General features: G+C 39.4%; 1 protein-coding gene and 1 long non-coding RNA gene across 6 annotated transcripts in view; one reads left to right on the top strand and one right to left on the bottom strand.

The window, feature by feature from the left end:
- The window catches only part of SLC13A1 (solute carrier family 13 member 1), a 52,318-nt gene that overhangs the window by 5,917 nt on the left and 20,893 nt on the right, over window positions 1-25,508 (top strand). For 3 of the 5 annotated variants that reach the window (XM_077179018.1, XM_054631727.2, XM_077179014.1), the window contains exons 2-4: window positions 18,124-18,257; window positions 20,054-20,182; window positions 20,932-21,068. In XM_077179018.1, the coding sequence (XP_077035133.1) occupies window positions 18,159-18,257; window positions 20,054-20,182; window positions 20,932-21,068 (365 nt within the window). In that variant the 5' untranslated portion in view covers window positions 18,124-18,158. Of the gene's footprint in view, window positions 1-13,728; window positions 13,851-18,123; window positions 18,258-20,053; window positions 20,183-20,931; window positions 21,069-25,508 lie in introns of all 5 variants that reach the window. The other 2 variants (XM_077179017.1, XM_077179016.1) reach the window with 2 other exon arrangements.
- LOC143694160 (uncharacterized) overlaps window positions 10,168-25,508 on the bottom strand; it is a 50,614-nt gene continuing 35,273 nt past the window's right edge. Inside the window, exons 5-6 of the long non-coding RNA XR_013182457.1 lie at window positions 11,597-11,709; window positions 10,168-10,903 (exon numbers count right to left, since the gene is read on the bottom strand). This is a non-coding gene — a long non-coding RNA (uncharacterized LOC143694160). The remainder of the gene's footprint in view (window positions 10,904-11,596; window positions 11,710-25,508) is intronic.

The following is a 25,508-nucleotide window of genomic DNA, read 5'->3' as shown; positions in this document are numbered from 1 at the left end:
TTGCTTCTGGTACTGCAAAAAAGGCTCAGCTCCACTGTCCAGAGACAGGAAAGCTGAATATATGTAATAATTACAGCTGGATGAATACCATGAATAGTCATTCACATTCTAAATGGATTTCCTTTGATTGTATTTATGTCATCTTTTTTCCTTGGTTTTCATAGATATTCTAGTGAGCTTGTGGTAAACAGTGACTAATATGGGCTTTAACAATATAGTAGGAATAATTCAGAATCTTTAGCAAAATAGATGTAAAGAACATAAAGTACTTCCCCTGCCCACCTCTTAAAAAAAAAAAAAATCCTTCTTCTTTCTTTCCTTTGGGGTGTGATAAGACACACAAAAATATATGCTAGTGAGGATCACTGAGAATTTTTAACAAAGAAATCTTTCCTTTTATGTTCCAACAATGCACTGTGCAGCCCCTAAATAATCCTAGCAAATCCCCCCTGAGTGATGTCCTATACTTATAGAGGTTTGAAAGTTTAATGCCTTTAGAATTCTACTGACATTGCAACAGCAGAATTTATGAGAAACTATTTTTATGTAATAAAAATAGTGCTCTTGTTGCTTTGTTTTAAGTTTGAATTTGGCACACACGTTACAAATGCTGCATGTGCTTTCTGTAAAATACAGTGTACTGCAATGTATTAGTAGCCTGTTTTATGTGAGTAACTTTTGTCAAATCATACTACAGCAAACCATGGAGAACCACTGCAAAAAGAAACCCTGCCAAAAATAATGTAAATGCATCGTTAGTTAGAATTAAGTGAATGTAAATGCATAGTTAGTTAGAATTAAGTGAATTAGTAGGAAATTAAGGAATCTTGTATACAGACTTCTAAAACTCAGAAGAAGAGTGTAATGTGTGTTTTGGGTTATAACCAGCTATAACTCACCCCACTGCTGGAATTTGACATAGCCACAGTTTGCACCACACCAGTCACTAGCTGTAAACCAAATATGTTCAGCTATAGAGATTAGTCAATGTTAAATTGCATTAGGTAAGGAGTTTCCTCACTAATTATTATATTTATAGTCCCATTGCCCACAGTATCGATAACAGTGGGCATGGACTTAACAAGAATGTTGTTTTGCAGCTTAGTCTATTCTGATTGTGACTTTTAATTGGGTTGTTGTTTTGGTGTTTTGGTTTTATTTAAATAAGAGATGGGCCTTAATTGCAATGGCCCTTTCCACAATACCTCTGACTTTCTGCACAAGTGTGCGTGTGCCTCTCTCAAAGTTTGATGATGCCACCCAGATTCAGGGGACACCAGCAGCTCTTTTGCAGTCTGTTTTCAGGGAACAGGGCTGACAGGAGTCACCTGTGTCTTGGAGAAGGCAGCCAGGGTGCAAAGCAGACTGCTGAGGAGACCCAAATGTGGCAGCACAGTTACCCACAGTAACAGCACAGCCCTGGTGACACTGCCATGTCTTTTTGTGCAAGTGTCTGAGTTTGCTGAATTTGCTGTGTGGCCTGTCAAGAGACAAGACAGGTAAGGAAGATATTAACAGAGTTAATGGCTTTTAATAAGGCTGAGGGGAGCACAGTTCCCTTTGCCTCCAAGGCTGAGCAGCAGGGCCTAACTAATCTTACCCCTAGGGCTGCCCACCAAAAAGCCAGTTGGTCTACACAACTGAGAAATTTTGAGCCAGGCAGTTTTAACACTTGATTTGTTGCTACAGATGTACTCGTGCTGCTCACTTAAATAGAAACTGAATTGGCTCAGCCATCTGGAAAGAAGGCAAGACGAGGGAACTTGCTCTTGAGGGAGAGTGCTGAGGGACTGGGCAGGTTCAAGAACTGTCAGGGAGGGGTAGCAAAAGATCAGGGCACAGAGATGGGAACCTTTAGCTCAGAGATGGGAACTGCTGCAAGGAGCACAGAGCAGCTGGCCAGCCCTGACAGGGACAGAGGGAAAACTGTCCACGTCAGAGGGCTGTGCAGAATGTGCTCTGGTCTGGAAGCCACAAAACTAGCTAAACCAGCATCAGAATAAAGGACTGATTTGGAGATGGAGTGGTCTGTGTAAAAAAGGTAATATTTATTTATTTAATTTTCCTAGCATATCAAATAGTTGATTATTTTCTATTTAAAATGTTAGCTGATTCACTTTATATTCTGATAAAGCCTATTTATTTTAGAGCATTGTTTGTTTGGTTGGTTGGTTTTTAAAGCCCTCAGTTGCATTTGAGTAGACCTATAAGAAAGTGGATTACAGAGGCCACTCGAACACTGTGGGAAGCTGGCAGTCTCATCACCCAGCTGTGATCAGCTATTCTGCCCCACCAATACTAACTTGAGCCTGGTTGAAGACCAAATTGTTATAATACAGGTTATTTGTCTCCTTGGTTGCTCTGCAACCAGCAACAGCAGGTTTCCTGTTGTTAGATCACCGTGACACTCTGCAAAGGAATGTGGAGGCATTGAACCTTGTGAGAGAGGAATTTGCAGGCTGCTTGAGTAGCCAGGAGAGTTTTTAGAATCTGACAGAAACTCCCATTAACCTCCCAATGTCATTGTTCAGAGTACCTGGGGAAAGTGGTGTTTATCTGCATAGCCACACAACATATTTATCTTTTAAAAGACATCATGGCCACTCTCCATGCTTGGCTGCAGTGGGTTCACAGCACTTACTATCTGCACATAGCTAGTGCACAAGGACCCAAAGTGAAATGGGAGCCCCTTGATGGGGCAGTTGACACAGCAGAAATCTCTATTCCAAACTGTCTTGACCTCAGGAGCCAGAAGAGACTGGTTTTGAAGGTCAGGCTATCAGCCCTGCTCTGGCAGGGCTGCAGAGATGGCCTCTGCTCCCCTGGCACCTCTGGGCAGGCAGGAGGAATGTGCCTGCTTGCCAATGATTGCTGTTAGCCAGCAGCTGCCTCCTCTCAGGGAAAAGAACCGAGCCTGGTGAGGCTGTCCCTTAGGAAAAGCTGATTGGGATGAGCCAGCATTGAGTTCTGCCTGTCTTGTTACTGGAGACAGAAAAAGGGAGTTGTATTGCCCTCATCAAGGGTTAAAACAGAGAAAGCCCAAACAGTTGGTTCTGTATCAATTTGGCCCTGGGTACCATAACTGGGAATGTAAGTTGTTTTCAATAAGTATTTCCTTTGTATTGATAAAAAATTGTGTTCTACAGAGATCTGAAACTGCTAAATCCAGTAGAAAACAGTTTTCATAGCATAAGGGAAGTTGACCAAGAGTGTTATGGTTGTTTTTTTGACATGAAAGTTATTGTGTCACACATCAGGAAAGTAGAGGAAAGGAAAATTTTGTTGAAATGCAGGCAATTTGTTTAAAGTGTATCCAAGAGTTGGCTGAGAAGCTAATTTGAGCTACTGCTGTTGTTTGTTCTGTTAAGAATCCAGCCCTTGGGAGTGCAGTGTTGCTGTGCCCTGCTACCCAGCAGTACACAAAATCATCTCTTACCCTTACCTATATTCTTCTGTTTTCTTCATAAGTAAAGTTATAATCATGCAGGATATGTTTTAGAAAAAAGTGACCCTGTTCTGAAAAAGTCAGAATAAGATAAAAAAATTTTTGTGGTATTTTTAGGTACTGTTCCACTATTGTTGGATGAATTTAATTTTATTTTGGGGAAGAAGGGTGGTGGGGAAGAGAACATATACTGGAAATTGATTTGGAAGATCCCTTAAGATAGGAAGTTTGCCAGGATATCTGAAACTCATTCCTACCATTTGAACTTGTAAATCTTTTACAGAGCTATATATATTTAAATTGGCTGATTGTTAATCTTTGTAAAGATTAAGAGTAGAGGTAGTGACCTGAAGCTAGGTTAGAGGGGACAGTGATTGATGTCTCTCCATAACTAATTCCAGTAGGAAATTCCAGATTGCCATACTTTACATATTTGTGCAGCTGTATCTCTCTCCTCCTTGTCCTTAATGTTTTTCTGGGACTTGGAAATATACAGCTAATGAAGCCTTTCATATAATTAAAGAAAAATACTGATAGTTTGTAAGACAAAAAAGATGTTTCAGGATTTTTAAAGAGCATAAAGTATGCTCTTGCCTCTTTCTTCTTGATTTACACCCAGTGGATCTGGAGATGGGACTTCCCAGATGTAAGCAGAGCCTTCAGGCAAGTGGGTCAGTAGGGCTGGCAAAGGCTGTGTGTTTCCAGGCCACAGGAGCTGTTAATATACAAACTAGATAGTTTAATCTAGTTTCAGATCAAAACTCGATTAAAAGCAAAAAAAAAAAAACCTCTTGCATGTTAGAAAATTAAGAGAGGGAACACTTATTTCAAAGGCATGAGGTGTTTCCAAAATTAAATTGTTCAGCTGATCTTGGCTTTGGGAGCAGCTGCTGGGAATGTAGCGTGGCCATCTGAACACATTTCTATGCATTGCTCTCACTGATATGAAATAATCTATGGTCATTTATTCCTGCTTCATATCTGCCACATGAGGCTAATAGCTGACATGTTGCAAATCCATCTCCTAAATTTCCCTTGAAAGCCCTTGTTGAAGAGGCCTTGCCCACCACTGATGTAAACTTGCATGAGCCCATTAACCCTGGAGGCTGGGGCTCAGCCTCACGTGGCTGAGCTGGCTGGCTTGGAACCAGGCTGCTCCAGGGATATGTAGGAGGCTCAGAATTACATCTAATAGTAAAGTAATAGCATCTTTATGCATTTTTTTAATATATCCCCCTAAGTTCAATTAAGAAATCTGATTCTTTCCACAAAAATGGCAGGGCCATAAAATATTAATTTAGAGCTTTCTTTGAACCTGAAAAAGGTAATTATGTCAGAATAAAGGAGAAGGGGATAGTGCAAGTCAAACCTCATGATTAGTGCTCCCTGATCTTTCATGCTGTTAGAATTTAATACTGAATCAAATTCAAATGAAACAAATTAGAAGAGCCCTAAAATATGGTTCAGTGCAAGTCTGGACCTGATCTCTGAGCTTGATCTATTTTAAAATAAAGTATTAATGGTTAAGAAATTACTGATTAATATTTTTCTCTTCTGTATTACTTTAATAAACACATATGGAAATCAAAGTGGGATTTTTTAATGTGATTTCACATCTGAATTTTAGTCTTTATTCACTGAAATATGTTTTCCTTGAAATACATGTTTTCCTTTACTGCTTGTTAAATGACAGATACAAAAATGCTCTCTTCTTAGGAGGCTGATCTTGCATTCCAGAAGAAATCAACTTTTTGTAAGGAAAAAACCAATTGCAACGTGGCATATAAGTCTCATGTTGCCTAAATCATGAGACATTAAGGGGATTGCTCCCCAACTCAATGAAACCTCCTTATCCAAATTAAGGAGGATGCATACTAATTCATGCAGATTAATTCTGTGGATATGAGAAAATTTGCACTTGGTCAGTTTTTATCTGATGACGTTTTCAAAAATAATTTCTCAGGTGATTTTTTTCCTGCCTCTCCAGTATTCCCTCAGAGAATTCCTGTGAAAAGAAGTAATCTATGGAAACACATTATTATCAAGCAGAATTTACTCTTCAGAGTTGAGCTTTCTTTAACACAACAGCAGATGCTTTTGGCATGGGCAATGTAAGCAGTGGGACAATGCAGATGCAGAGAGAAACATCCCAGCACTTCTTCTGAATTTTAAACTGCTCTTAAGACATGCTATTAATGACATAGCTACCCTAATGTTGTATGATTAATATCTGTAGGTAGTAAAACACGTACACATGGCTACAGGCATGAAGAGGAGAGCAGAGACTTTCTTCACCACTTCTACTCCACTCTGGTGGAGGTTATTTGGTTGCAGACTCCCCTCATTGCTGCAGTTTCAGCCTGAAATTTACTTTGTTAACAGGAAATTTCCTCAGCCATGCTGAATGAGGCTGGAGATGTCATATGTGTACTATACCTTACCTTCTTATCCCAGCAGGAGCTTGAGCCTGGCCCATTTTCCTTGTACTGCCTGGCTTGGGGCATGTTAGGAGCTTTACCCACTGCCAGAAGTGCTGGGTGTCCTGACAATGTAGGAGACATTCTGCCAACCCAAGCTTGGAGAGCGTTTGCTAGGTCTTGACAGAATGAGGAAAAAGAGGAGTATGTACAGTTAACTCCAAGGCTTCACAAGTCAGTTTTATTGCAATTTGAGTTTGTTTGCAGCAGCAAAGGGCAATGGGAGTACTTGTGTGGTTTGTTTTGCTGGTAGACATCATAGACATTTTTTATGAGAAAGTTAAGATCACAAAGAATCCCTGAATAAATACATTTGTGCCTTTATTGTCCAAATATTAGTGTAAGATTAGGAAATAATGTTTTGAATAAGACATTACCCCAGCTTTCATTTGGCTATGAACTATTCTCAGGACCTCACAGAAATAAATTACTGAAACAATTTTATCACTGCAAGTTCCAAGAGAGACAAAGAATGACTGCAAATTTAAGAAAGGAACAAGGAAAACAGAACTGAAAGGTGGCTAAATATATTACTGTCAATGAGAAAAATGTGGATGTGGTCATCTAGCAGTTTGATAAATTATAAAAAAAAAAGAGTACATAAGAAGTCTAACAGAAAAGATTTTCCCCTGAACTCAAAAGTACTATGAGGTCAAACATTTACACATTACAAGATGCATTTATTCATGTGGGGTTTTTTTACATGGGGAGATTTATGACAAATCGATATTATTCAGAAGAACAAAGTTTTAATGTGAAGTTTTGGGTCAAGGTGGGAGAAGACCTAATAAAGAATTCTAAAAATCTCCAAAAGATAAAATAAAATTATGCAGAAACCTGATTAACAAAATATCACCTGGGGGAAAAATGTGAGAACTTACAAAGTATATTAATAAAATGGAAATAGAAATGTCTTTTACTGAAAGGAAGCAAACTGTTAAAATCATTAGTAATTTTAAAAAAATAAGTAAAAGTAAGATTAAATCTAGGAATTATCTGTTTAGAATAATTATGCCACTGAAAAATCTCATATAGTTACATCTATCAATTAAAAGTTCCTGCATAATTTTGACAAACTACCTTTATTCAATTTTGTGTTTCACCAGAATAAATTTATCCAAGGAAATTAATTTGAACTTTGCTCTAAGTCAAGCATAATAGTTAATGGTTTTGGCTGATAAACATCTTTCCTCAAAAATAACACAACCGATCAAACGTCTTAGATAAAAGCCAGCATGGTTGATGACACTAGCATGTCATCATCACACAGACAACATCAATTATGAGAAGCATAACTCTAGCACTTCCAACTATCTGTCATCACCTGGAATAATTAAAAATGTAAAAGCTAGCAAATGACTGGGGAAAGGATTTAAATATTTTTCTTTCTCATGTTGCATCTCAACAGACATCATTATGGTGTTACTGACTCGCATTTTATTTGATAAAAGTCCCCATAAAAGATTTTACTGTCATGAAGGGAAATTCCATGCAAACAAAGACACCTTTTATAGTGTCACTGTAGGCAAAATTTTTTCCTCCTACTTTTGCACTCTGTATAAAAGCAAGCATTGAACAGTTTGGGTTGGGAAGTACCTTTAAAGAGCATCAAGTTTATTTCCTGCTGTGGGAGGGACATCTTTCACTAGACCAGGTTGTTCAAAGTTCATCCAAGCTGGCCCTGAATGTATTGACTTATGAAAATTAAAACTCTTACCTGGGAGTTATATCATGCAACTAATTTTAAAACAAAATTCCTCCTCCAAAATGATAAAAATCAAAAGTATAGGATGGTGTTTTATCAGAGCACACCTAGTTTATTTGCAGTTCAGATAGTCTGCTGACAATTGTGGACTATTTTCAGACATATATTTTGAAATTCATTACTAAGCCAGTGTTTTGGAAGCTTGAGGAATATTACAAGCACTTTATGAAATGAAGTCTTACAAATCTGTGTTAACTCTACCACAATCTCTATGCTTTCATGAGGAATGTGCACATTTCAGTGGGAAGAGGTGCTATTAGAGAATTAGATCATGGTGCAAGACCAACAGTTCTGCCTTTATAGCTGCTCCAATGAGCTATATTGCACATGAGCTCTCCCAGGCTGTGAGAGTGTCTCTTCTAGTAAGGCAGATCTGGTTGTCCATGCAGATCCACTGCAGGTTACACTTTGGGTTCACACAGCACCTACTACACCTCATTCAACAAGAATAAACATGGAGCTGTATTTTAAGAAGGCAAAAAATTGTTAAATGATAAATTAGGCCTATAAATACTTTGAGGTTTGTGTTCTGATTTTGTACCAGGGGCACACAACAGCAGCCCAGAGGACATGTCTCTTTTACAGAATGGTATTATTGCCTGTTCAGTCAATGAGCAGAATATGCAGGAAGATGAAAAGCTTATGAAGGCTTCAGGTTTCTCCCAGCCCATACTGGTTATTGGCAAGGGAAGTTTGCCAGAATATGAGAGGTGTCAGTTTCCAAAAGGTCTGTGTCTGCTGTCCTTTAAAGGAGCACATTGGACACCATGTACAGAGTCTGAGGCATTCAGTGAAGCCTCTGGAATGAGGGTGGAGAAAATTATTGGGCAAACTGGAAGCAGGGCAGCTCCTTCATCAAGAGGACTGTAGTTACAGAGCGGTCCTGGCCAAGAAAATAACATGCTCTGGAAGTTGAGTTACAGGCTTGCCTGACAAGTATCCAGGATGGGTTCTGAGTGTGTGGAATTTGACTCACCTGGTTAATGTCATGCTCCAGCCAGGAAAAACTTTCAGCAGAACTTGTTTGCTGTAGCTACAATATCTCATTGATGAAGATAAATTGCTTTCAGCTCTGAAGTTAAACTGCTCACAGCTGCTCCAGAGGTGAAGAGAAGCATTGTCAAGGAGCTGTTTGAGAGAATCAGATTGATGTAGAGACAGTTTGTATAATGAATTTCAAATAACTGAGACTTTTTAAGCTCTCAAGGTGTGCTTCAAATATAGGAGACCCATATATAGGCCCTACATTGTTTTAAAATCCCATTATTTCTTTGTCTTTTACTTTTTTTCATGAACAGGAAGTTTACATGTAGTTTATCTCTTGGAAATTCACTTTGTGTCACTGGGCAGTGATTCCAGTGGGAAGTATCACAGTAATGGACTACCCAAACAAATGAGAATATTGGAGAACCTCTGTGCTATCTAGCATCATTGGAAGAGAGTAATTTGTTTCAGAAACTTGGAAGAATATATAGTGATTTCTATATATAGAAAGAAGAATATATAGTGGAAGAATATATAGTGATTTCTATATATAGAATATATAGTGAAGCACTTGAACTGAAGCACTTGAACTGATTCAAAGAAAATGGCTTTAAGTACAGGTCATCTTGAAAAATCACCACACTAAAGTACTTTAGGTACAGTGGGTTTCTAATTCAAAGTGAGAAGGAACATGTTTACAATGAATATTGAACTTCTTGTCCATTAAAATTTTCAGTGTCGAGTAATTGGATTTTGTTTCTTTTCAGTTTGTTTGCTTTTATGCAGTAAGGAGTGTGAAAGTGGATTCAATGTGTCAGATTCTTTCCATTCAGAAATACAGACTGAATGCAGGTATAAAATGTGTTTCTCCTCTCGTAATATGACGACAATTGATTTAATCTGGTTTTTGTGAACTGCTTCTCCAAAAAGTGTCAATGATCTCTTTCAAAGAGAACTTTCTCAGCTGTTCTGTAGTGTACAAAAAGAAATGCAAGGAATATTATGAAAATAAATGGGGTTTAGTGTTCTTTCACTGTTGCTGTTTAGTATGTCAGGCCAAAATTATAGGAAAACAACACCCAAATTATTTCAGAAGCCTCCAAAGTCTCCATCTTCAATCTGCAGATAAATATCACATATTATTCAGAATTTTATGCTATTGAAATTCCCAAAAGGTACTTTTGTTTTGATTCTTTACCTCCTTTTCCATAAAAATCTCATTGTCCCTGATAGCATTCTGCTAAGCTTAGAAGAGTCTGTTCCTTAGGAGATTCTTTGAAAAAAGAAAACGCACAGTTTAAAATACAATTACAGTTCCATAAAGATTTACTAACCTAGATTTTAGAGCATTTAGAGTTGTTGGAGCAGTTGTCTGTTATCACCTTGGATATCTACTTAGAAATTGGAAAACTTCAGGATGGGACAAGTGACCACACATCCAATTCCACCACTGTCGAGCTGCACTCAGTGCAGCTCTGCTTTCACTTCTGTAATAAGAAAAAGGGAAAGAGAAGGAGTGTTTAATTCCCTCTATATGCTGTATGGGGATGTTAATAGAATTTTCAGTTCCAAAAGCTTTTGTGTTTTTGATGAAAAATAATGAGCAGCAACAATGGGAAACAGCCAGGCAAAATTTCCTGTGCCTATTAAAAGCTTTGCAGAACCTGCAAGTTCTTGGGGAATTAGTGCTTTTGACTTAATTTTCATGCTTTCTATTTAGTGAAAATTTATTCTCAATGGCATCTTTCTAAAGGTGGAGATCAGTATTGGGTACAAAAGACATTTAATTTTTCCCTGGCAATAATGAAGCCCTCTGATCCTAGACACTGGCAAATTAATATACAAATAAAATTAGAGATGGTTTCCAATTTTTTTCAATGATAAGGAGTGAAAGCTAATTATTCAACAATAATAATGTTGAAAATACTGATAAAATCTTGTTTTATGATGGGTACATGCTATATCAATTTACTTAAACTCTAAGACCATAGGAAAGAAGACTGTTTCTTTGCTCAGTGCTCCAGGTCTTTTGTAGCTGTTCTTGACTCCAGAGAGCTTCTTAAGATTTTTTCCCAAACAAGCAGAGAATAAAACAAGTCTGTCCTACCAGAGACATCTAAAACTTCGATGCCTTGAATAAGGTTTTGAAGTCAGTGAAGAGAAACACTCTGTAATTCATCTCAGCCTGGTTAAAGTACTTCAGTTGAGCAGGGTGGGAGTACTTCCATCTATCTGTAGATTGTGAGACAGAGGTTACAGTGACCAATTTAGATGTGGAAATGTAAAATCAGAGGTATATCCTACAACAGTGCTTTCCCAGGCCATTTCTGGAGCTTTCTTGTCTTTCCCTTGCAGAGTAGAACTAAGTAACTTCAGAATTCAAGTTTCTCTATGTAAAAATGTTAACATTTTTGGTAATGCTTCTCATTTTTGTCATCAATAATTTTGAAAATCATTAATATAATTTTGTAGAAGCATAAACCCTTCAAATTTCTTTGAGAAGATTCTTTTATCACATTCCTTTGCCGTGTTTTTCCACATATTGCTTCCTGTTGAGTAATACCTTATTCATCTTACAGTTCTTGTTTTGATATGTGGTATTTCTGTTACTATAATTAGTCATATATTGTCGTAAAAAAACTTTCCCTCTAGACTGGCTGCTCTAATATAGTACTTATCTCATTCTATAAACCTATCCTGAATGATCAACCTTTGACAAGGATATATTGATTTTTCTTTTCCCCTTTCACGTTTCTATGGATCCGGCCTTGCTGCACATTGTACTAGATTCTGCATGCTTTGAAACTTTCAGAAGTATTGCTTAACTGAAATGTTTTTCTTAGTCTGGTAATATTACCATACTGTCTGCGATGTTCCAAAGGTTTTTAAGTTCATGTTAAGATGAAGAGTGGTACTGTAACTCACAAGGCCATTGACAAGGTGTGGTGGGTTGACTCGGTTCACCAGCCAAGCACCATTTGGCTGTTCTGACTCCAGCAGGACAGGGGAGACAATAGGAGGAGCAAAGGTGAGAAAACCTGTGGGTTAAAAACATTTAATAAGCAAAATAAAGAGGAATAATAGAATGGAATAAAAAATGAATACAAAAGTAAACCCTGACCACTTCCTGCAAATAGGTCAACGCCTAGCTGGGCTCTGAGCAGTGTCTCTCATCCCAAAATACCTGCCTCCCCCCTAAGTTTTTATTGCTAAACCTGCTTCTATATGGCAGAAAGTAACCTGCTTAATCAGTTGGTGTCAGTTACCTTTGTTGTGTCCCCTCCTAACTTCCTGCACACCTTCAGCCTACTCACTGGGAGGCAGAGTGGGAATATCTGGATGCCATCGAAGGACTTCCCAGCAATAACCAAAACCCAGGTGTGTTATCCACATTTTTAGTTGCATTTTCAAAACATGACATGGTCCAAAGCAGCACCATGATGGACTGCCATGAACCAAATCCATCCATCCCAGCTCAATCTCTAGCCCTTAGTCCATACAATGGATGCCACTCTCAAGTCTTACGCTATCCAATACAACCTTACTAAGCACCACTCTCTTTCCTGTCATGTGATACATATATATACAGATTTGATTCTCATAGTCTATGGGTCACCTCTGTAAAACATCCATAAAATGTCCATTGAGTTGTGTGATGCATGACTTGGCCTTCCTATGTTCTGGTGGCTGCTCAGGACAGGAGAGATTGTGTTAAATTGTTGCCTCATATTGGGTCATTGCAGTGCTTGCCTGTCTTCTTGCAAGGCTTGTTCTCCATTTCTTCAGGTGATTCTTGACAAAGTACTTCCTATAATATGGAAATCAAATCACATTTTACTTTCCCCCAGGGTTTAATGTCCTTGGGACATAAAACAGATATCCCCATTCTTCCACATTACCCATGAGCTGTATCCAGGTCTTTGAGCAAACTGCCCTATAGCCCTGGCACTGCTGACCTTGGGTGTCTGCAGGTGCCTGGTGCCAGAGACTCCAATGGAGTGGTGCTTCCTGGCAGCAGCATAGAGAGCATTTCTCTCACCTGGTCCTGCCTGGAGTGGCCCATGGGGACTGCATGAACTATATATTGCATAATCTGTGCAACAGTTTGTTGCTCAGGGTTTCAGTCAGAACAGTTCTCTTGGATCACTCAAGAGAAAGAACTCACAATCGGACTGCAAGTCCTGGAATATGCATTCTACAGAAAATCATAGTGCCTAGGAAAGTTTTTGTTTTTTTTTTTTGCCTGCTAACCAGTGGGGACATGATTTCTGTCTCATTGTATCTGTTGGGATATGATGATGCCCCTCTTGCCATCTCATTCCCCATAACTGGATCTCTTATTTTGTTTTATTGCAAAATCAGCTTTTGGAACAATGAGAATTTTTCTTTCCTCTTCCCCAAACACTTCTTCTTTGCTGTCCCACACAACTGTGTTTTGGAACATACAAGGCCTTCTTCAAGTATTAAAGAGAAACAACAGTCCTCAACCAAGCTGCAGATACAGCTATCTACACAAAACTTCAGCATAAAAGGACCATTCCTACAGGCTTTTCTGAGGTCTAAAAAAATGAACCAGAAAATTCAACTACTGAGAAAACACACAAGGGATGTCCACGGTTAACTCAAGACATAACAAAAATAAATTAAACTTTCCAAGAAGGCTAGGGATTAAGAGATCAATGCTGACCCAGATCAGCTAACACTGGGTAGCACAAGTAGAAATATTCTTTATCCTTAGCAACTCTGCCTCTTTTAAACTTTTTTCCCAGTGTTATCAATATATCCTTATTTATTTTTCAAATTGAATTTTTTTTTTTCATAATCATTCAGTAACACCTCAAATCACATTAAGACCACTTTTGTCTTCACATGCAGAGCTGTATGTTTAAAGTTCTTAAGCAGGATTGCATATCCTCCCTTGTTCCTTCTTCCTGCTTGTAAGGAAAATTTTGTCCCAAATTCCATTCTTTCAGAAAGTCTCCAGCTCTCTGCCATTAAAATTATTCCACTGCACATTCATCCTCTCCCTAACCATCTATCTGTCTATCTATTCTCAGGTTACCTGTAGAAGCTTGACTATCCAGAAACATCTCAGTATAGTTTGGAAGGAAACCTCCTCAGAGTAACACCTTGTTCTCCCCTGACCATCTCTGACAGCTGACCAGGAACTTGCAGGCAGGTTTGAGAATTTCAATGTTAATTATGCAGGTGTTATGGTTTGACACTGGCACAATGCCAGTGCTCCCATGAAAATACTCTTTCTTTGGTTTCTGCTGTGAGATGTAACCAGGAATAAGCAAAGCAGGCTCCTACTTAGAAATAAAAAAAAAAAACAAAACAACTTATTAACTAAACTACAAGGGAAAGGGAAAAAAGGAAACACACAAGGAAAATGAAAACTTCACAAATACATCTCTTCTTCTTCTCTACTAAATTTCTAATACATCCATCTTTCAGATCACTAACTCTCAGTCTATCACCACTCTTTAGATAATCAATTCTCAGTTAATCAAGGAGTGAGGAGTCTCTCTTGTGCTATAGGCTTCTCTAGGAAACACAGTTGAGACTTCTTGTGTTTCTTATTACATGTGGCACTGCCTGGAGATCATTTGCCATCGTGACATCTTCTTTCTATGCTCAATGCTCTCACTACTGCTCATGGACCAGAGCTACTTCTAGGGTTTTCTTTTTAAGCGTGCTTTGTCTAGTTCCAAAAAAAGAGCACAGTCTCTCACTCTTGGGACACCTGTCCCCTCTAAATTTCACTCCCTGGGGCTGAGGGGTCTCAAGAACAGAGATCTTCTCCTCTACTGAAGATCAAGGGCACCAACTACTCTCTTCACCTGTTGTCTCTGTTCACGCACTCTTTCACATAACATCACTGCGCTCTATTGGCTCCAAGATGGAGTCTCCTCCTAGATGGAGTCTCTGTGTCACAGGAAAAATGGTTCTGTCCATGGCTATACAAGAAAAGTCCAGCCAAAGGCCACTCTATCACCTCCTCCTACCCAAGATTATTCTCTACTTCTTTTGTGGCTCATTTCCTCTTATCTCATCTCTATCTCTCTTCTCATTCAGCTCCAGGACGATTAGCATTTGTAAGGTTTCCATCATCCAAGAAAAGGGTTAAAAATCTGAGGCTCTGTCTGTCCAGAATTCTCACAGCTGCCCAGCCGGGCACCTTCTCGCACCCCCCCTTCTCCTCCTCAGCCGGCCACTATTAAATTTCAAGGTGGCACAAGCACAGGCACAGGCTCTCTCTCCTGGGGTGGGGGGTGGCTGCCCGATGCCTCTCAGTGCTCCTCCACCCTTCCATCCTGCAGGGGCCTTCCCCTCCCTTCTGTCCAGGGCCCGGCCTACCTCACCCGGCCCCATGGCTGCCCCTGGGCCCGGCCTACCTCACCCGGCCCCATGGCTGCCCCTGGGCCTACCTCACCCGGCCCCATGGCTGCCCCTGGGCCTACCTCACCCGGCCCCATGGCTGCCCCCGGGCCTACCTCACCCGGCCCCATGGCTGCCCCCGGGCCTACCTCACCCGGCCCCATGGCTGCCCCTGGGCCTACCTCACCCGGCCCCATGGCTGCCCCTGGGCCTACCTCACCCGGCCGCATGGCTGCCCCTGGGCCTACCTCACCCGGCCGCATGGCTGCCCCTGGGCCTACCTCACCCGGCCCTATGGCTGCCCCTGGGCCTACCTCACCCGGCCGCATGGCTGCCCCTGGGCCTACCTCACCCGGCCCCATGGCTGCCCCTGGGCCTACCTCACCCGGCCCCATGGCTGCCCCTGCCCCGCCCAGCCCGCAGCCGGGCAGGGCAGCTCTGAGCCTTTCCCTGACCGGAACCCAAGAGAGCCTCCCAGGGGAGAGCCCTGCTTTAACCCCGTGCTCTCAGAGGCGGGTCCAATGTCCCAATGGCCACATTAGATGCCAATATTAAAATCTGAGCATCCATTGGCCTGACCACAGCATCCCAGAAAACATATTTCCTGTCAAACTACCAAAGCAGGACAATTTCTACTCTTTGTCAGCAGTATTTTATTTGAATCAGTATTGGAAGTGTCTTTTCTCATTTGTTCTGGACTTCTATCTCCACACAACATTTTGCTATAGCAGTGATTATCGAAGAATGCTGAAAAAGCAGATTTTATGGTTTAGTATCAGCTAGAAGGTCTTTGTCCTGCTGATTATGAGTTTATGATTCAAAAACATTAACAAAAATATGGACTAGAAAACTAAGCAGAATAGACCTTTTAAGGATGCCATTTGAAATATCTTCAAAGTATGAATGTATAACAATTGCAACTGCTCTTCAAGAAGAAATTTTAAAAAATAATTTGTACACACAGGCATAATTTCCCCTAGAGCATTTCTTCTATGCTTACCTCTGATTTGCTCTTGGTTTATCTAAAAAGTTCATTGAAGTAAAATAAAATCCATATAATTTACATCTTTGGTCACTAAGTGAATTGTTCTAGGAAAAAAGTAAACTAAATTGAGTTCATGTGACATCTTTTATTTCCATTTCTGTCTGATCAGTCCTCTAGAAATTTGTAATACTCCAACATTTTTCAAGTATTTGGGATAACAAAATATATTCAAATATATTCTAAAATAGTTCTCAGATTACTGTATGAATTATCACCCATGAATTGTGTGTGAATTTCCTCTGGAACTGTTGACTTAAATACATATATTAAATCTAAATATTCACTACTCCCACCATCACTGTCCCAACAGTGTGTTCCAGTTTTCATATTAAAATTAATTTGACTTCCATATACCTTTGTAAAGACTCAAGCAAAGAAAATGTTGAATACTCCAGCACTGTCCGCAGTTTGTCTTCCCTTTTGCTTACTAAATTACTCTCCTGCAATTTCCTTTGAGTTCTGGTACTTTAATAGAAATTTTCTGTGACTTCTCCAACTGAAATATATTTCATATCACAATCTTTCTGAATGTATCAGTTTAAATGCTTGTTATTCCTTCATAGCACAGATTTTTCCAGGTCTCACACGATTCTTTTTGGATTTTTGGATATTTGAAGATTTCCTAATTCTGTCTCTGAATTCTTTAAACAAGTTTGTCTTTATATATTTAGAACAGCCCTTTCAAAAGTTAGCACTTTGCTTGAACATCTTTAATCCCTTACACCATCTTCCCATGAAGTCTCAGTCTCATCTCCCTAGGTTGTGTCAAAGATGTTTTCCCAATTCCCAGTAGCAAGGCTGTTATTCCATTTTACTTTTTCCAGTTTGTTTCCCACCTTTGGGTTTTCAGTCAACTGCTTTCTGACAGTTAGATATGAGATACTGCTTTCCCATAACCAAAGTCCTACCTTCCTGAAGCCAGAAGCGTGTACTCAACACTGACAATCTAATCCCTTGCTTTGCCTGCACCTTGACAGATGGGATTCTTATAATCAAAAGGTTATATGGATAGCAAAAAGCTACCTTTATTACCTGTCCTTTGGATGGTTCTGATGGCAGCACAACTCTTCATCTCTCTCCCCTTCTGATTTTCTGCTTCATGTAAGTTTCCAAGCACAAAACAATGTGTTCTTCCCCCTTTTAATCTTCACCCACAGATAGTGTACAAGGTTCTTTCCTATCTTTTCCTGTTCCTTATGTGATGCTATTTTGTTGTATTACAAAGCCAGTACCAAATGTTCTTTTTATTGAAAAAGAGGAAAATTCAGGCAAAGGAATTTCTTTATTTTTGACTTTTATCTCAAAAAGTCTCCTACTCTTAGACTTCCTCAAAACTTTATATGATGTATATAAAAAATAATTTATCCTTTTGCTGCGTGAGAAGAGAAAATGAGCTATTCCTCGCCTGGCAAGACATAAAAAAAGGCCTTGTTTTTCTCATATACTTTAGACTCTAGACAGATAAAAGCAACAGAAAGGCTGAGGCTGGAAGGGACTTCTACAAGTCATCTAGTCCAACCTTTTACTCAAAGCAGAACAAAGTTCAGGTCAGGTTGTTCAGGATCTTTTCCTATGAAGTTTTGAATATCTCCACAGATGGAGAAGTCAATGAAGAATTTTTAATTCTGTTCAATAAAATTATCTTGCTTATGATTTCACATAAATGCCCCAGCTGGTTTTGAGCATATTTTTATGTATGTTATATGTTTTGACTTCCTACGGAAGTCAGCAATGACTGGGAGAGCACCGGAAGGTTTTATTTTTCTGTCTAGAACCTGTTGTAATTACATAAACTTCTTATGACTAAGAGCAGGGAGAGAAAGTCCTGAGAGGGCTGACATCTAGCCTTGGTTTAAGGCGGACACTTATCTTATCAACCTACTGTTAATAAACTTGCTAAAACAGTAAAGAGCCAGATTTAATTTTAACTTGCTTTACTGGCCTGCTTTAGCAATGGCTAAAGGTGATAGCTTGGAAAAATATTAATCAGAGTCAGCTATTTAAAGTCAGACATGTTTTTTGGCAGTTTCTTCAGGAAAGTTCATCTAACAGCCATCAACCATGAAGATTCTTAGCTACCTCCTGGTTTACCGAAGGTTCCTGCTCATTGTCCTCACCCCACTGCTTTTACTTCCACTTCCACTTATCATCAAAACCAAAGTAAGTGACCTGCTTGGAGAGATAATTATTTTGCACCTGTATGTAAAGATTGAGATTCCCAGACCTTTTCAGATTAACAGAATCACAAATAGTTTGAGTTGGAAGGGACTTTGAATGAATAATGATATTTGCATTGTGATTATTTTTCTGTCAATTCAGTGTATTTTCACAGAAATTTAGAGAAGATAGCTTCAACATAAAATTCTGTACTGGATGCATGAAGCTCAGAATCACATATTTGTTTTCTAACATCTGGACTACATTGAAAATATTGTTATCATTATTATTTTTGGACTCTTTTTAACAGCTCTGTATAATTGACAATGAAGATGAATTGTCAGGAAAAGAGCTGCAATTACTTTTTGTTTAATAAAGGATTTTAAGTTCATCACATTTTGTGTTGTCTGATAGGAAATGACTGAATTCAGTGGTCTGACAAATTCCCTCTGGTTCCTCAATAGAGCAAAATCTATAGTTTTATTTTACTTGAAATAAATTCTGGCATTCACTAACTCTTGGGACAACTCCAAGCTGATGAAACAGCTATCTAACAATGTCATTAGTGGCTCTATTTGGTACAGCTCTGGTGCCAGTAGATTGAAATGGAATTTTGTGATGTGTTATCATGTGTGTGTTATACATACCATGCATGAAAATACATGAAAATTTGGTTCAGAAGTCTTTGCATCACAGTTAGATGGCGGGTACAGAGCAATGTGCTTCACACTCTCACATCACATTCCAATATTTCAGTTTCCTTTCTGAGAGGAAACTCATGGGAAATTCTTAATATCATAGGACTTAAGTGAAATGAACATTTGCTAGGTGAATGGATATTTTTGAATTGTTTCATACATAACAAAAATTTCTTTCCCAAAATAAATGATAGCCGCAGCTGACTGACTTAGGTTTAATATTGTTGTTTTCCAGTCAAAGGTTCCAAGAGCTACATCATTAAGCTGTTCCTTTCCCAGTACAAAACATCTCTGCTGTTGTTAAGTAATTTCATACCCTAACCAGGGGCACTAAGAGTTCCAAACCATTTTCCTTAATAGCAGAAATATAAATTAAAAACTACACAAAAGAGATTTCTAATACTCTGGAAGAAACTATATTTAATTCACCTCATTATATTTGTTTGGGGCTGCATTTTACAGACAGCATTGAAAATTATTCTCCTGGGAGGAAAAAAAAAATAAAAAGAGGAAAAGAAAAAACCTCCTGGTTTTAAGGAGTTGAAGCAAAAGATACACGCTAAATTTAAAAGCCTGAAAAACAACAGCCATGTTTCTTGTCAGTATTGCATGATTCCTTTTTCATTAGATGATATCCTTGCCTTATTGTTACTGATGACAAAACTTCAGGAGAGAAAACATTTGACCAATTATTGACTGCGAGTACTCCTGGAGTCTTAAAGGTTTGCTTACAGAGGCAAAATGCTTTTGATTTATAGGAATTCATGGCCTGAGAATGCTTCAGAATGACCTCAAAGGTGATTAATTGTCCTTGAAGGAACAGGCAGCTGACTATTTTCTCACTGTTCCTGAGGGATAGAATTGAAATAATTTTACTATCTCAGAAAAAAAATTCTCTACACCTATTTTACTGAGTGTGTTTCATATCGCAGCAGGATTGTCAGTAGCACACAATAACTACCCTAAATACAGGTCCTTTGACTCATACTTTTTCCAGCTGTGAGGAATCTCTCTACTGATGGAGCTGTGCTTCTTGAATTGTGATTTTTTTTCCCCCTCGATGATCAGCTCATGTTGTTGTTGGTGTCTTTTGTATTCTAGGAAGCAGAATGTGCATACACGTTGTTTGTAGTTGCCATCTTTTGGCTCACAGAAGCTTTGCCACTGGCTGTTTCAGCTTTGCTGCCTGCCTTTATGTTCCCCTTGTTTGGTATAATGGGATCCAAGCAGGTAACCTTTATTTTTCTCTGTTTTATACTGTGCATATCAAGAATCAAAACTCCAAAGAATGAAACACATAATGTTGAAACCTGTCAGGCAAATGTATGGATTTGCAGAGTGCCAATCACAATAGTTCTGCCTCAGGACTTGCTTACATGCTTTGTCTTCAGGACTTGTTCACATTTTTTTAATAATTTCTTTAATAATTTCTCCTAGATAGTGGCTCAGTGTTTAGATGTCAGTTGATGGGAAAATGTTAGGTAGTTATGAAATATCCTTAATACTACAGAGGCAAAATGTCACAATAATGACATCATGTGCAAACTGCTGACTATACACCTTTGTGCCAAAGAGATGAAATCACAGCTAATCATAATCTAAGTCTATGCTTAAAGTTGTTATTTTACCTGTTGGATAGATAAAAAAAGTAACAAGAACAACATTTAATTCCTGATTTAGTATGCATGTGAGATGTGACTGACAATTTTGGATTGTTCTATCTGAAGCTTTATTTTTTATTTTGTTTTAACCATATGCATTTTAGTGCATTTATCCTTGAATCATTTGGTTAAATGTATTTAATAGTTCCAATGACCTAATTTTAAGAAAAAAAGAGTCTCTTTATTTATTTCATAATATAATCTTACTGATTTTTTTCATTAAATTGGTATTACCAAAGGCTAAAAGAAATTCACCATTTAATTTTAAAAAGGGGTTTATTTTCCCTTTTGGTTTTTGGGTTTTTTAATTTGTTTCAGGTAGCATCTGCTTATTTTAAAGACTTTCATCTGCTGCTGATTGGAGTGATTTGTTTGGCAACGTCAATAGAAAAATGGAATCTTCACAAAAGAGTGGCTTTAAAAATGGTGATGCTGGTGGGTGTCAACCCTGCATGGTATGTGCTAAACAGTGTCTTGAAGGATAATAATACTTGTGGAAACTTATGTATTCCAGAAATAATTGCCTACTGCTCTTTCTACAGTAGAAATCCAGCCTTTCTTTTTTACTCAAACAAAGCAGATATTTAAATTGATATGAATGGTTTGTAGGTGACACTTTAATATTTTGCTGAAATCCTAATTGAAAGTTCCCTGCAGTGCTTCTATTCCTAATGAGGATCCTTCTGAACAAAAAGTAGGATTAGATTGTAAATAATATAGGGATCCCATTTCCCACCCAATGCCTACAATATCAACACAATAGTGTTTTTGAAATCCTGGACATTCCCAAAAATACAAAAATAGTTCAAATACACAGTGAGGGGGGAAAAACACCAAACATACAACTAAGCAGGTGGTGGGGAAGGAAAAACACATTAACATAATGTCTTTACTTAAGGTGTCTTCCTTTGTCTACATATGAAAAAAAAATAAATCAAAGGATAGGCACTTCCTCAGCTGGATGAGGAGATAAGGTAAAAGAAATCACACTCTCTGCTTACTCACTATCAACATATATTTTTGGAAGTGAAAAATCTTTTTCAAGGCTTTTCTTGCTTTACAAACTTGCAGAAAGAGTTTAGGCTGACAGAGGCATCTGTCAGGATTCAAGTAAGGCTGCTCATAAGATCTAGGGAGCAAGTTTAGCTTCCCAGAATATATCATGCTTGTGACACTTTGCCAGGAAGCAGAAAGGAAGCAAATGGTCAGAAAACCAGAAAGCCCAGGCCTAAAAAATAAGATGCCTCTTAAGTGATTTAAATAATGAATAAGAATGCTGGATTATTTCTATTCATCAGTAATTTGACTGACCTAATTTTAAATATCACATGTATTTTGATTTACTTGTACCTCTTTTGATAACTGGTAGCTTTCTGTTTGGAAAAAATTCTCCTTACATTCTTGTTCTTCTGCCTCCCATTATCTTAAGCTGTGTTCTTGTGCTATGCAGGTTTAGTTATTTTGACTTCTCTTTTGAATGCTCCAAAATTCTCATCTTTTAGCTGAAATGTTGAAAGGGAGATGGCAAGTGGATGGTGTGCTGTGCTAAGCTGAACATTGCTGGGGAGCTTGCTGTGAACAGTCAAACCTGAAGCCAGCATCTGAGGATACCTAAATCAACTCCAGAGCTGTAACCCTGAGAGAGCATCCTTCACACCTATCACATTTCCTGGTCATGACAAAGGGATGATAAGATTATGATGAAATGATCTGTGAAGAATGAAAAGATCTGTGAAGGTAGATCTGTGATCTACCCACCTCTCAGCATCTGCTGCTCACTAGCTGTGCCCAGAGTAGGCACGGTGCAGCCTGTGCACACTGCAGCCTCATCCAGCCAAGGCAGAGATATCACTGCATGAGACCTCTGCATTACAGGTCAGAAAGGGTGCAGCAGTGAAAGTAAAATAGCAGGAGATTTCTGGATTTTCCATTATATATTCTTCTGGAGAAACTGATGTGGATCAGACATATATGGCCAGCAGGACCAGGAAAGGGATGCTCTTCCTGTACTCAACACCAGTGAGGCTGTAGCTCAAATTCTGTGCTCAGTTCTGGACCCTTCACTACAAGAAAGACATTGAGGTGCTGGTGCAAGCCCGGAGAGGGACAATGAAGCTGAAGGGCCTGAAGCATGAGTCTTATGAGGAGCAGCTGAGAGAGCTGGGGTTGTTCAGTCTGGAGAAAAATCTTCTCAGGGGAGACCTTATCAATGTCTACAACTCCCTTGAAAGGAGGCTGTAGCCAAGGGAAGGTCAGCCTCTTCTCCCAGCTGAAAAGTGAAAGGACAAGAGGAAATAGCTTCAAGTTGGGCCAGAGGAGGATTAGATTGGATAACAGGAAAAGTTTCTTCAGTGAATGGTTGGTCAGGCATTGGAAATGGATGCCAAGGGAAGTGACTGAGTCATCCTCCCTGAGGTATTTGAAGATGTGTACATGTGGCACTTCAGGACATAGTTTAGTGGTGAACTTGGCAGTGTTATGTTTATGGTTGGACTTGATGATCGTAAGGGCTTTTCACAGCCCAGATTTTTCTGTGATCCTGTAAAGGCTTTCTGTCATTTAAGCTATGCAGCAATGTCTGCAGACTAGCAGAGAAAGGTGAATATGTCTATACAACCTGCAAGGGTAATAAAATACTAGGTTTTTTGCACTACAAAGCAAAGAGTGACTTTGTAGTTGGATATAATGAAATAATTATCCAAGATTTCATGCATAATATTTTTTAACAATGCCACAGAGAAAATAATGAAGAAAAACTGGGCCTGAACAGAATAGGATGTATTTTATTATTTTGCAAGAATTTTTAGAGTTCCTCAGTAGAGCCTACCACATTGTACCAAATGGTGACCTGACCATCCATTATACCTGACCATCAATCCATCTCATGCTGGAAATTTATGATGAATAGTTTTGGAATACATTACTGAATGTCTTAATTTGCTTTTATTTTTAAATCCTCTTGCAAGTTCTACTAAATTGGCATTTTCCTACAGTGTGAAAATTCATATTCAGTTTGCTTATTCCGACCTGTATTTTCTGCATAAGAAACAATTCTTCCTCAACTTCTGTCTGTAGACCTAATCCAAAACTGCCTAGATTAATGGGTTTTACACTACTAATGACAATTTGTGTTGAATCAGGTCTGTGACTTGCTGGTCTACAGATCTGTCATGGTTTGACACTAGTACAATGCCAGTGCCCCCATGAAAATACCTTCTCCCTGGTTTCTGCTGTGAGATGTGACCAGGAATAAGCAAAGCAGGCTCCTACTTAGGGAAAAAAGAAAACAAAACTTTATTAACTACACTACAACTACAAAGAAAAAAGGAACACACATACACAGGGAAAATGAAAACTTCACAAATGCATTTCCTCCTCCCCCCACCAAATTTCCAGCTCAATACATTTGTTCCTCAAATCACCAACTCTCAGTCCTGCACCACCCTTCAAACAATCAATCCTCAGTTCATCAAGAGGAGAGGAGTCCTTCTTGTGCCATGGGCTTCCCCTGGAAACACAGCTGAAGCCTCGTGTGTTTCCGTGTCACTCGTGGCACCGCCCGGAGTACATCTGCCGTCGTGACTTCTTCCTTTTCATGTCCAGTGCTCTCACCACTGAACACGGACCAGAACTGCTTCTAGGGTTGTCTTTTAAGGATGCTCTGTCCCGATCCAAAAAAGGCACAGTCTCTCCTTTGGGACACCTGTCCCCACAATCTCTCCTTTGGGACACCTGTCCCCCCCATATTTTTTTCACCCCCTGGGGCCGAGGGGCATCAACACTGAACCCTCTTGGCTCTGAGGCCATTGCCTCCCCCTAGAATGCAGTCTCTGTATCACAAGGAACATGGGTCTGTCCATGGCTATACAAAAAGAGTCCAGCAAAAGCTACTCCATCATCTCTTCCCACTAGGATTCTTCTCTATTCTTCTACTATCTCTCGCTTGCCCAGACCTCTCTCACACTGGCCCATTTTCTTCCTCATCTTCCACTCTATCTTCTAGGAAAGGTCAATGTTCTGTAAAGTTCTCATTTTCCAAAAAGGGGTTAAAAGCTCCTACAAGTGGCCGGCTGAACCCCCCCTTCTTCTCCGTCCCAGCCGTGCTGCCGGCACAGGCCCATGTTTATCCAGTTTCAAGGTTACAGTCTCAGGCAGCGGCTCTTTCTCTCTCTCTCTCTCTCTGTCTCTCAGGGGGGGCACCCGATGGCTCCCGGTGTCTCTCTCTCTCTTTTTCTCTTCCACCCTTCCACCCCGGGGCTCAGGCCTACCTCTCTCGGCCACATGGCTTTCCCCTCCCCCTGCCCAGCCAGCAGCTGGGCCGGGGGAGAGACCCGAACTCTTTCCCACCAGAAACCCAAGAGAGCCTCCCAGGGGAGAGCTCTGCTTTTAACCCCGTGTTCTCAGAGGCGTGTCCATGTCCCAGTGGCCAGGTTAAATGCCAATATTAAAGCCTGAATATCCATTGGCCAAAAACACAGCATCCCAAAAAACACATTTCCTGTCAAACCACCACAAGATCATTTCATCACTGCAGTTAAAAGTGTACAGGGAAGGACAAGGCTCCCCTACTGAGAAAAAATCCAGTTTGAAATGTTGTTGCCATTAGCTGAAATGAAAGGCTATGAGGCATTTTGATAGTATTTTTACATCCTCAAATAATGTTTACATGATTTTTATATAATATCTGTATTAGCTTCATGTACTAAGTAAAACTGACTTTTTTGTGAAGCTTCTGATCAAGGCTGCGGAAAGAATTTTACAAATTGCACAGAAGTCTTCTGTTGGAAAGGTGCAGCATCACTACCCCTCCACTAAGTTCTCTTGCTGTGATGATGTATGGCAGGTGTTTCATGTCAGTGAAAGCACCTTGGAAGAGGTATTTAAGAGGACTGTTC

This window comes from Agelaius phoeniceus, chromosome 5 (assembly GCF_051311805.1).
Source record: "Agelaius phoeniceus isolate bAgePho1 chromosome 5, bAgePho1.hap1, whole genome shotgun sequence".
In the NCBI taxonomy this organism is placed as follows: domain Eukaryota; kingdom Metazoa; phylum Chordata; class Aves; order Passeriformes; family Icteridae; genus Agelaius; species Agelaius phoeniceus.
The sequence above is the reverse complement of the archived record's forward strand: the minus strand, read 5'-3'. Positions and strand labels throughout refer to the sequence as shown.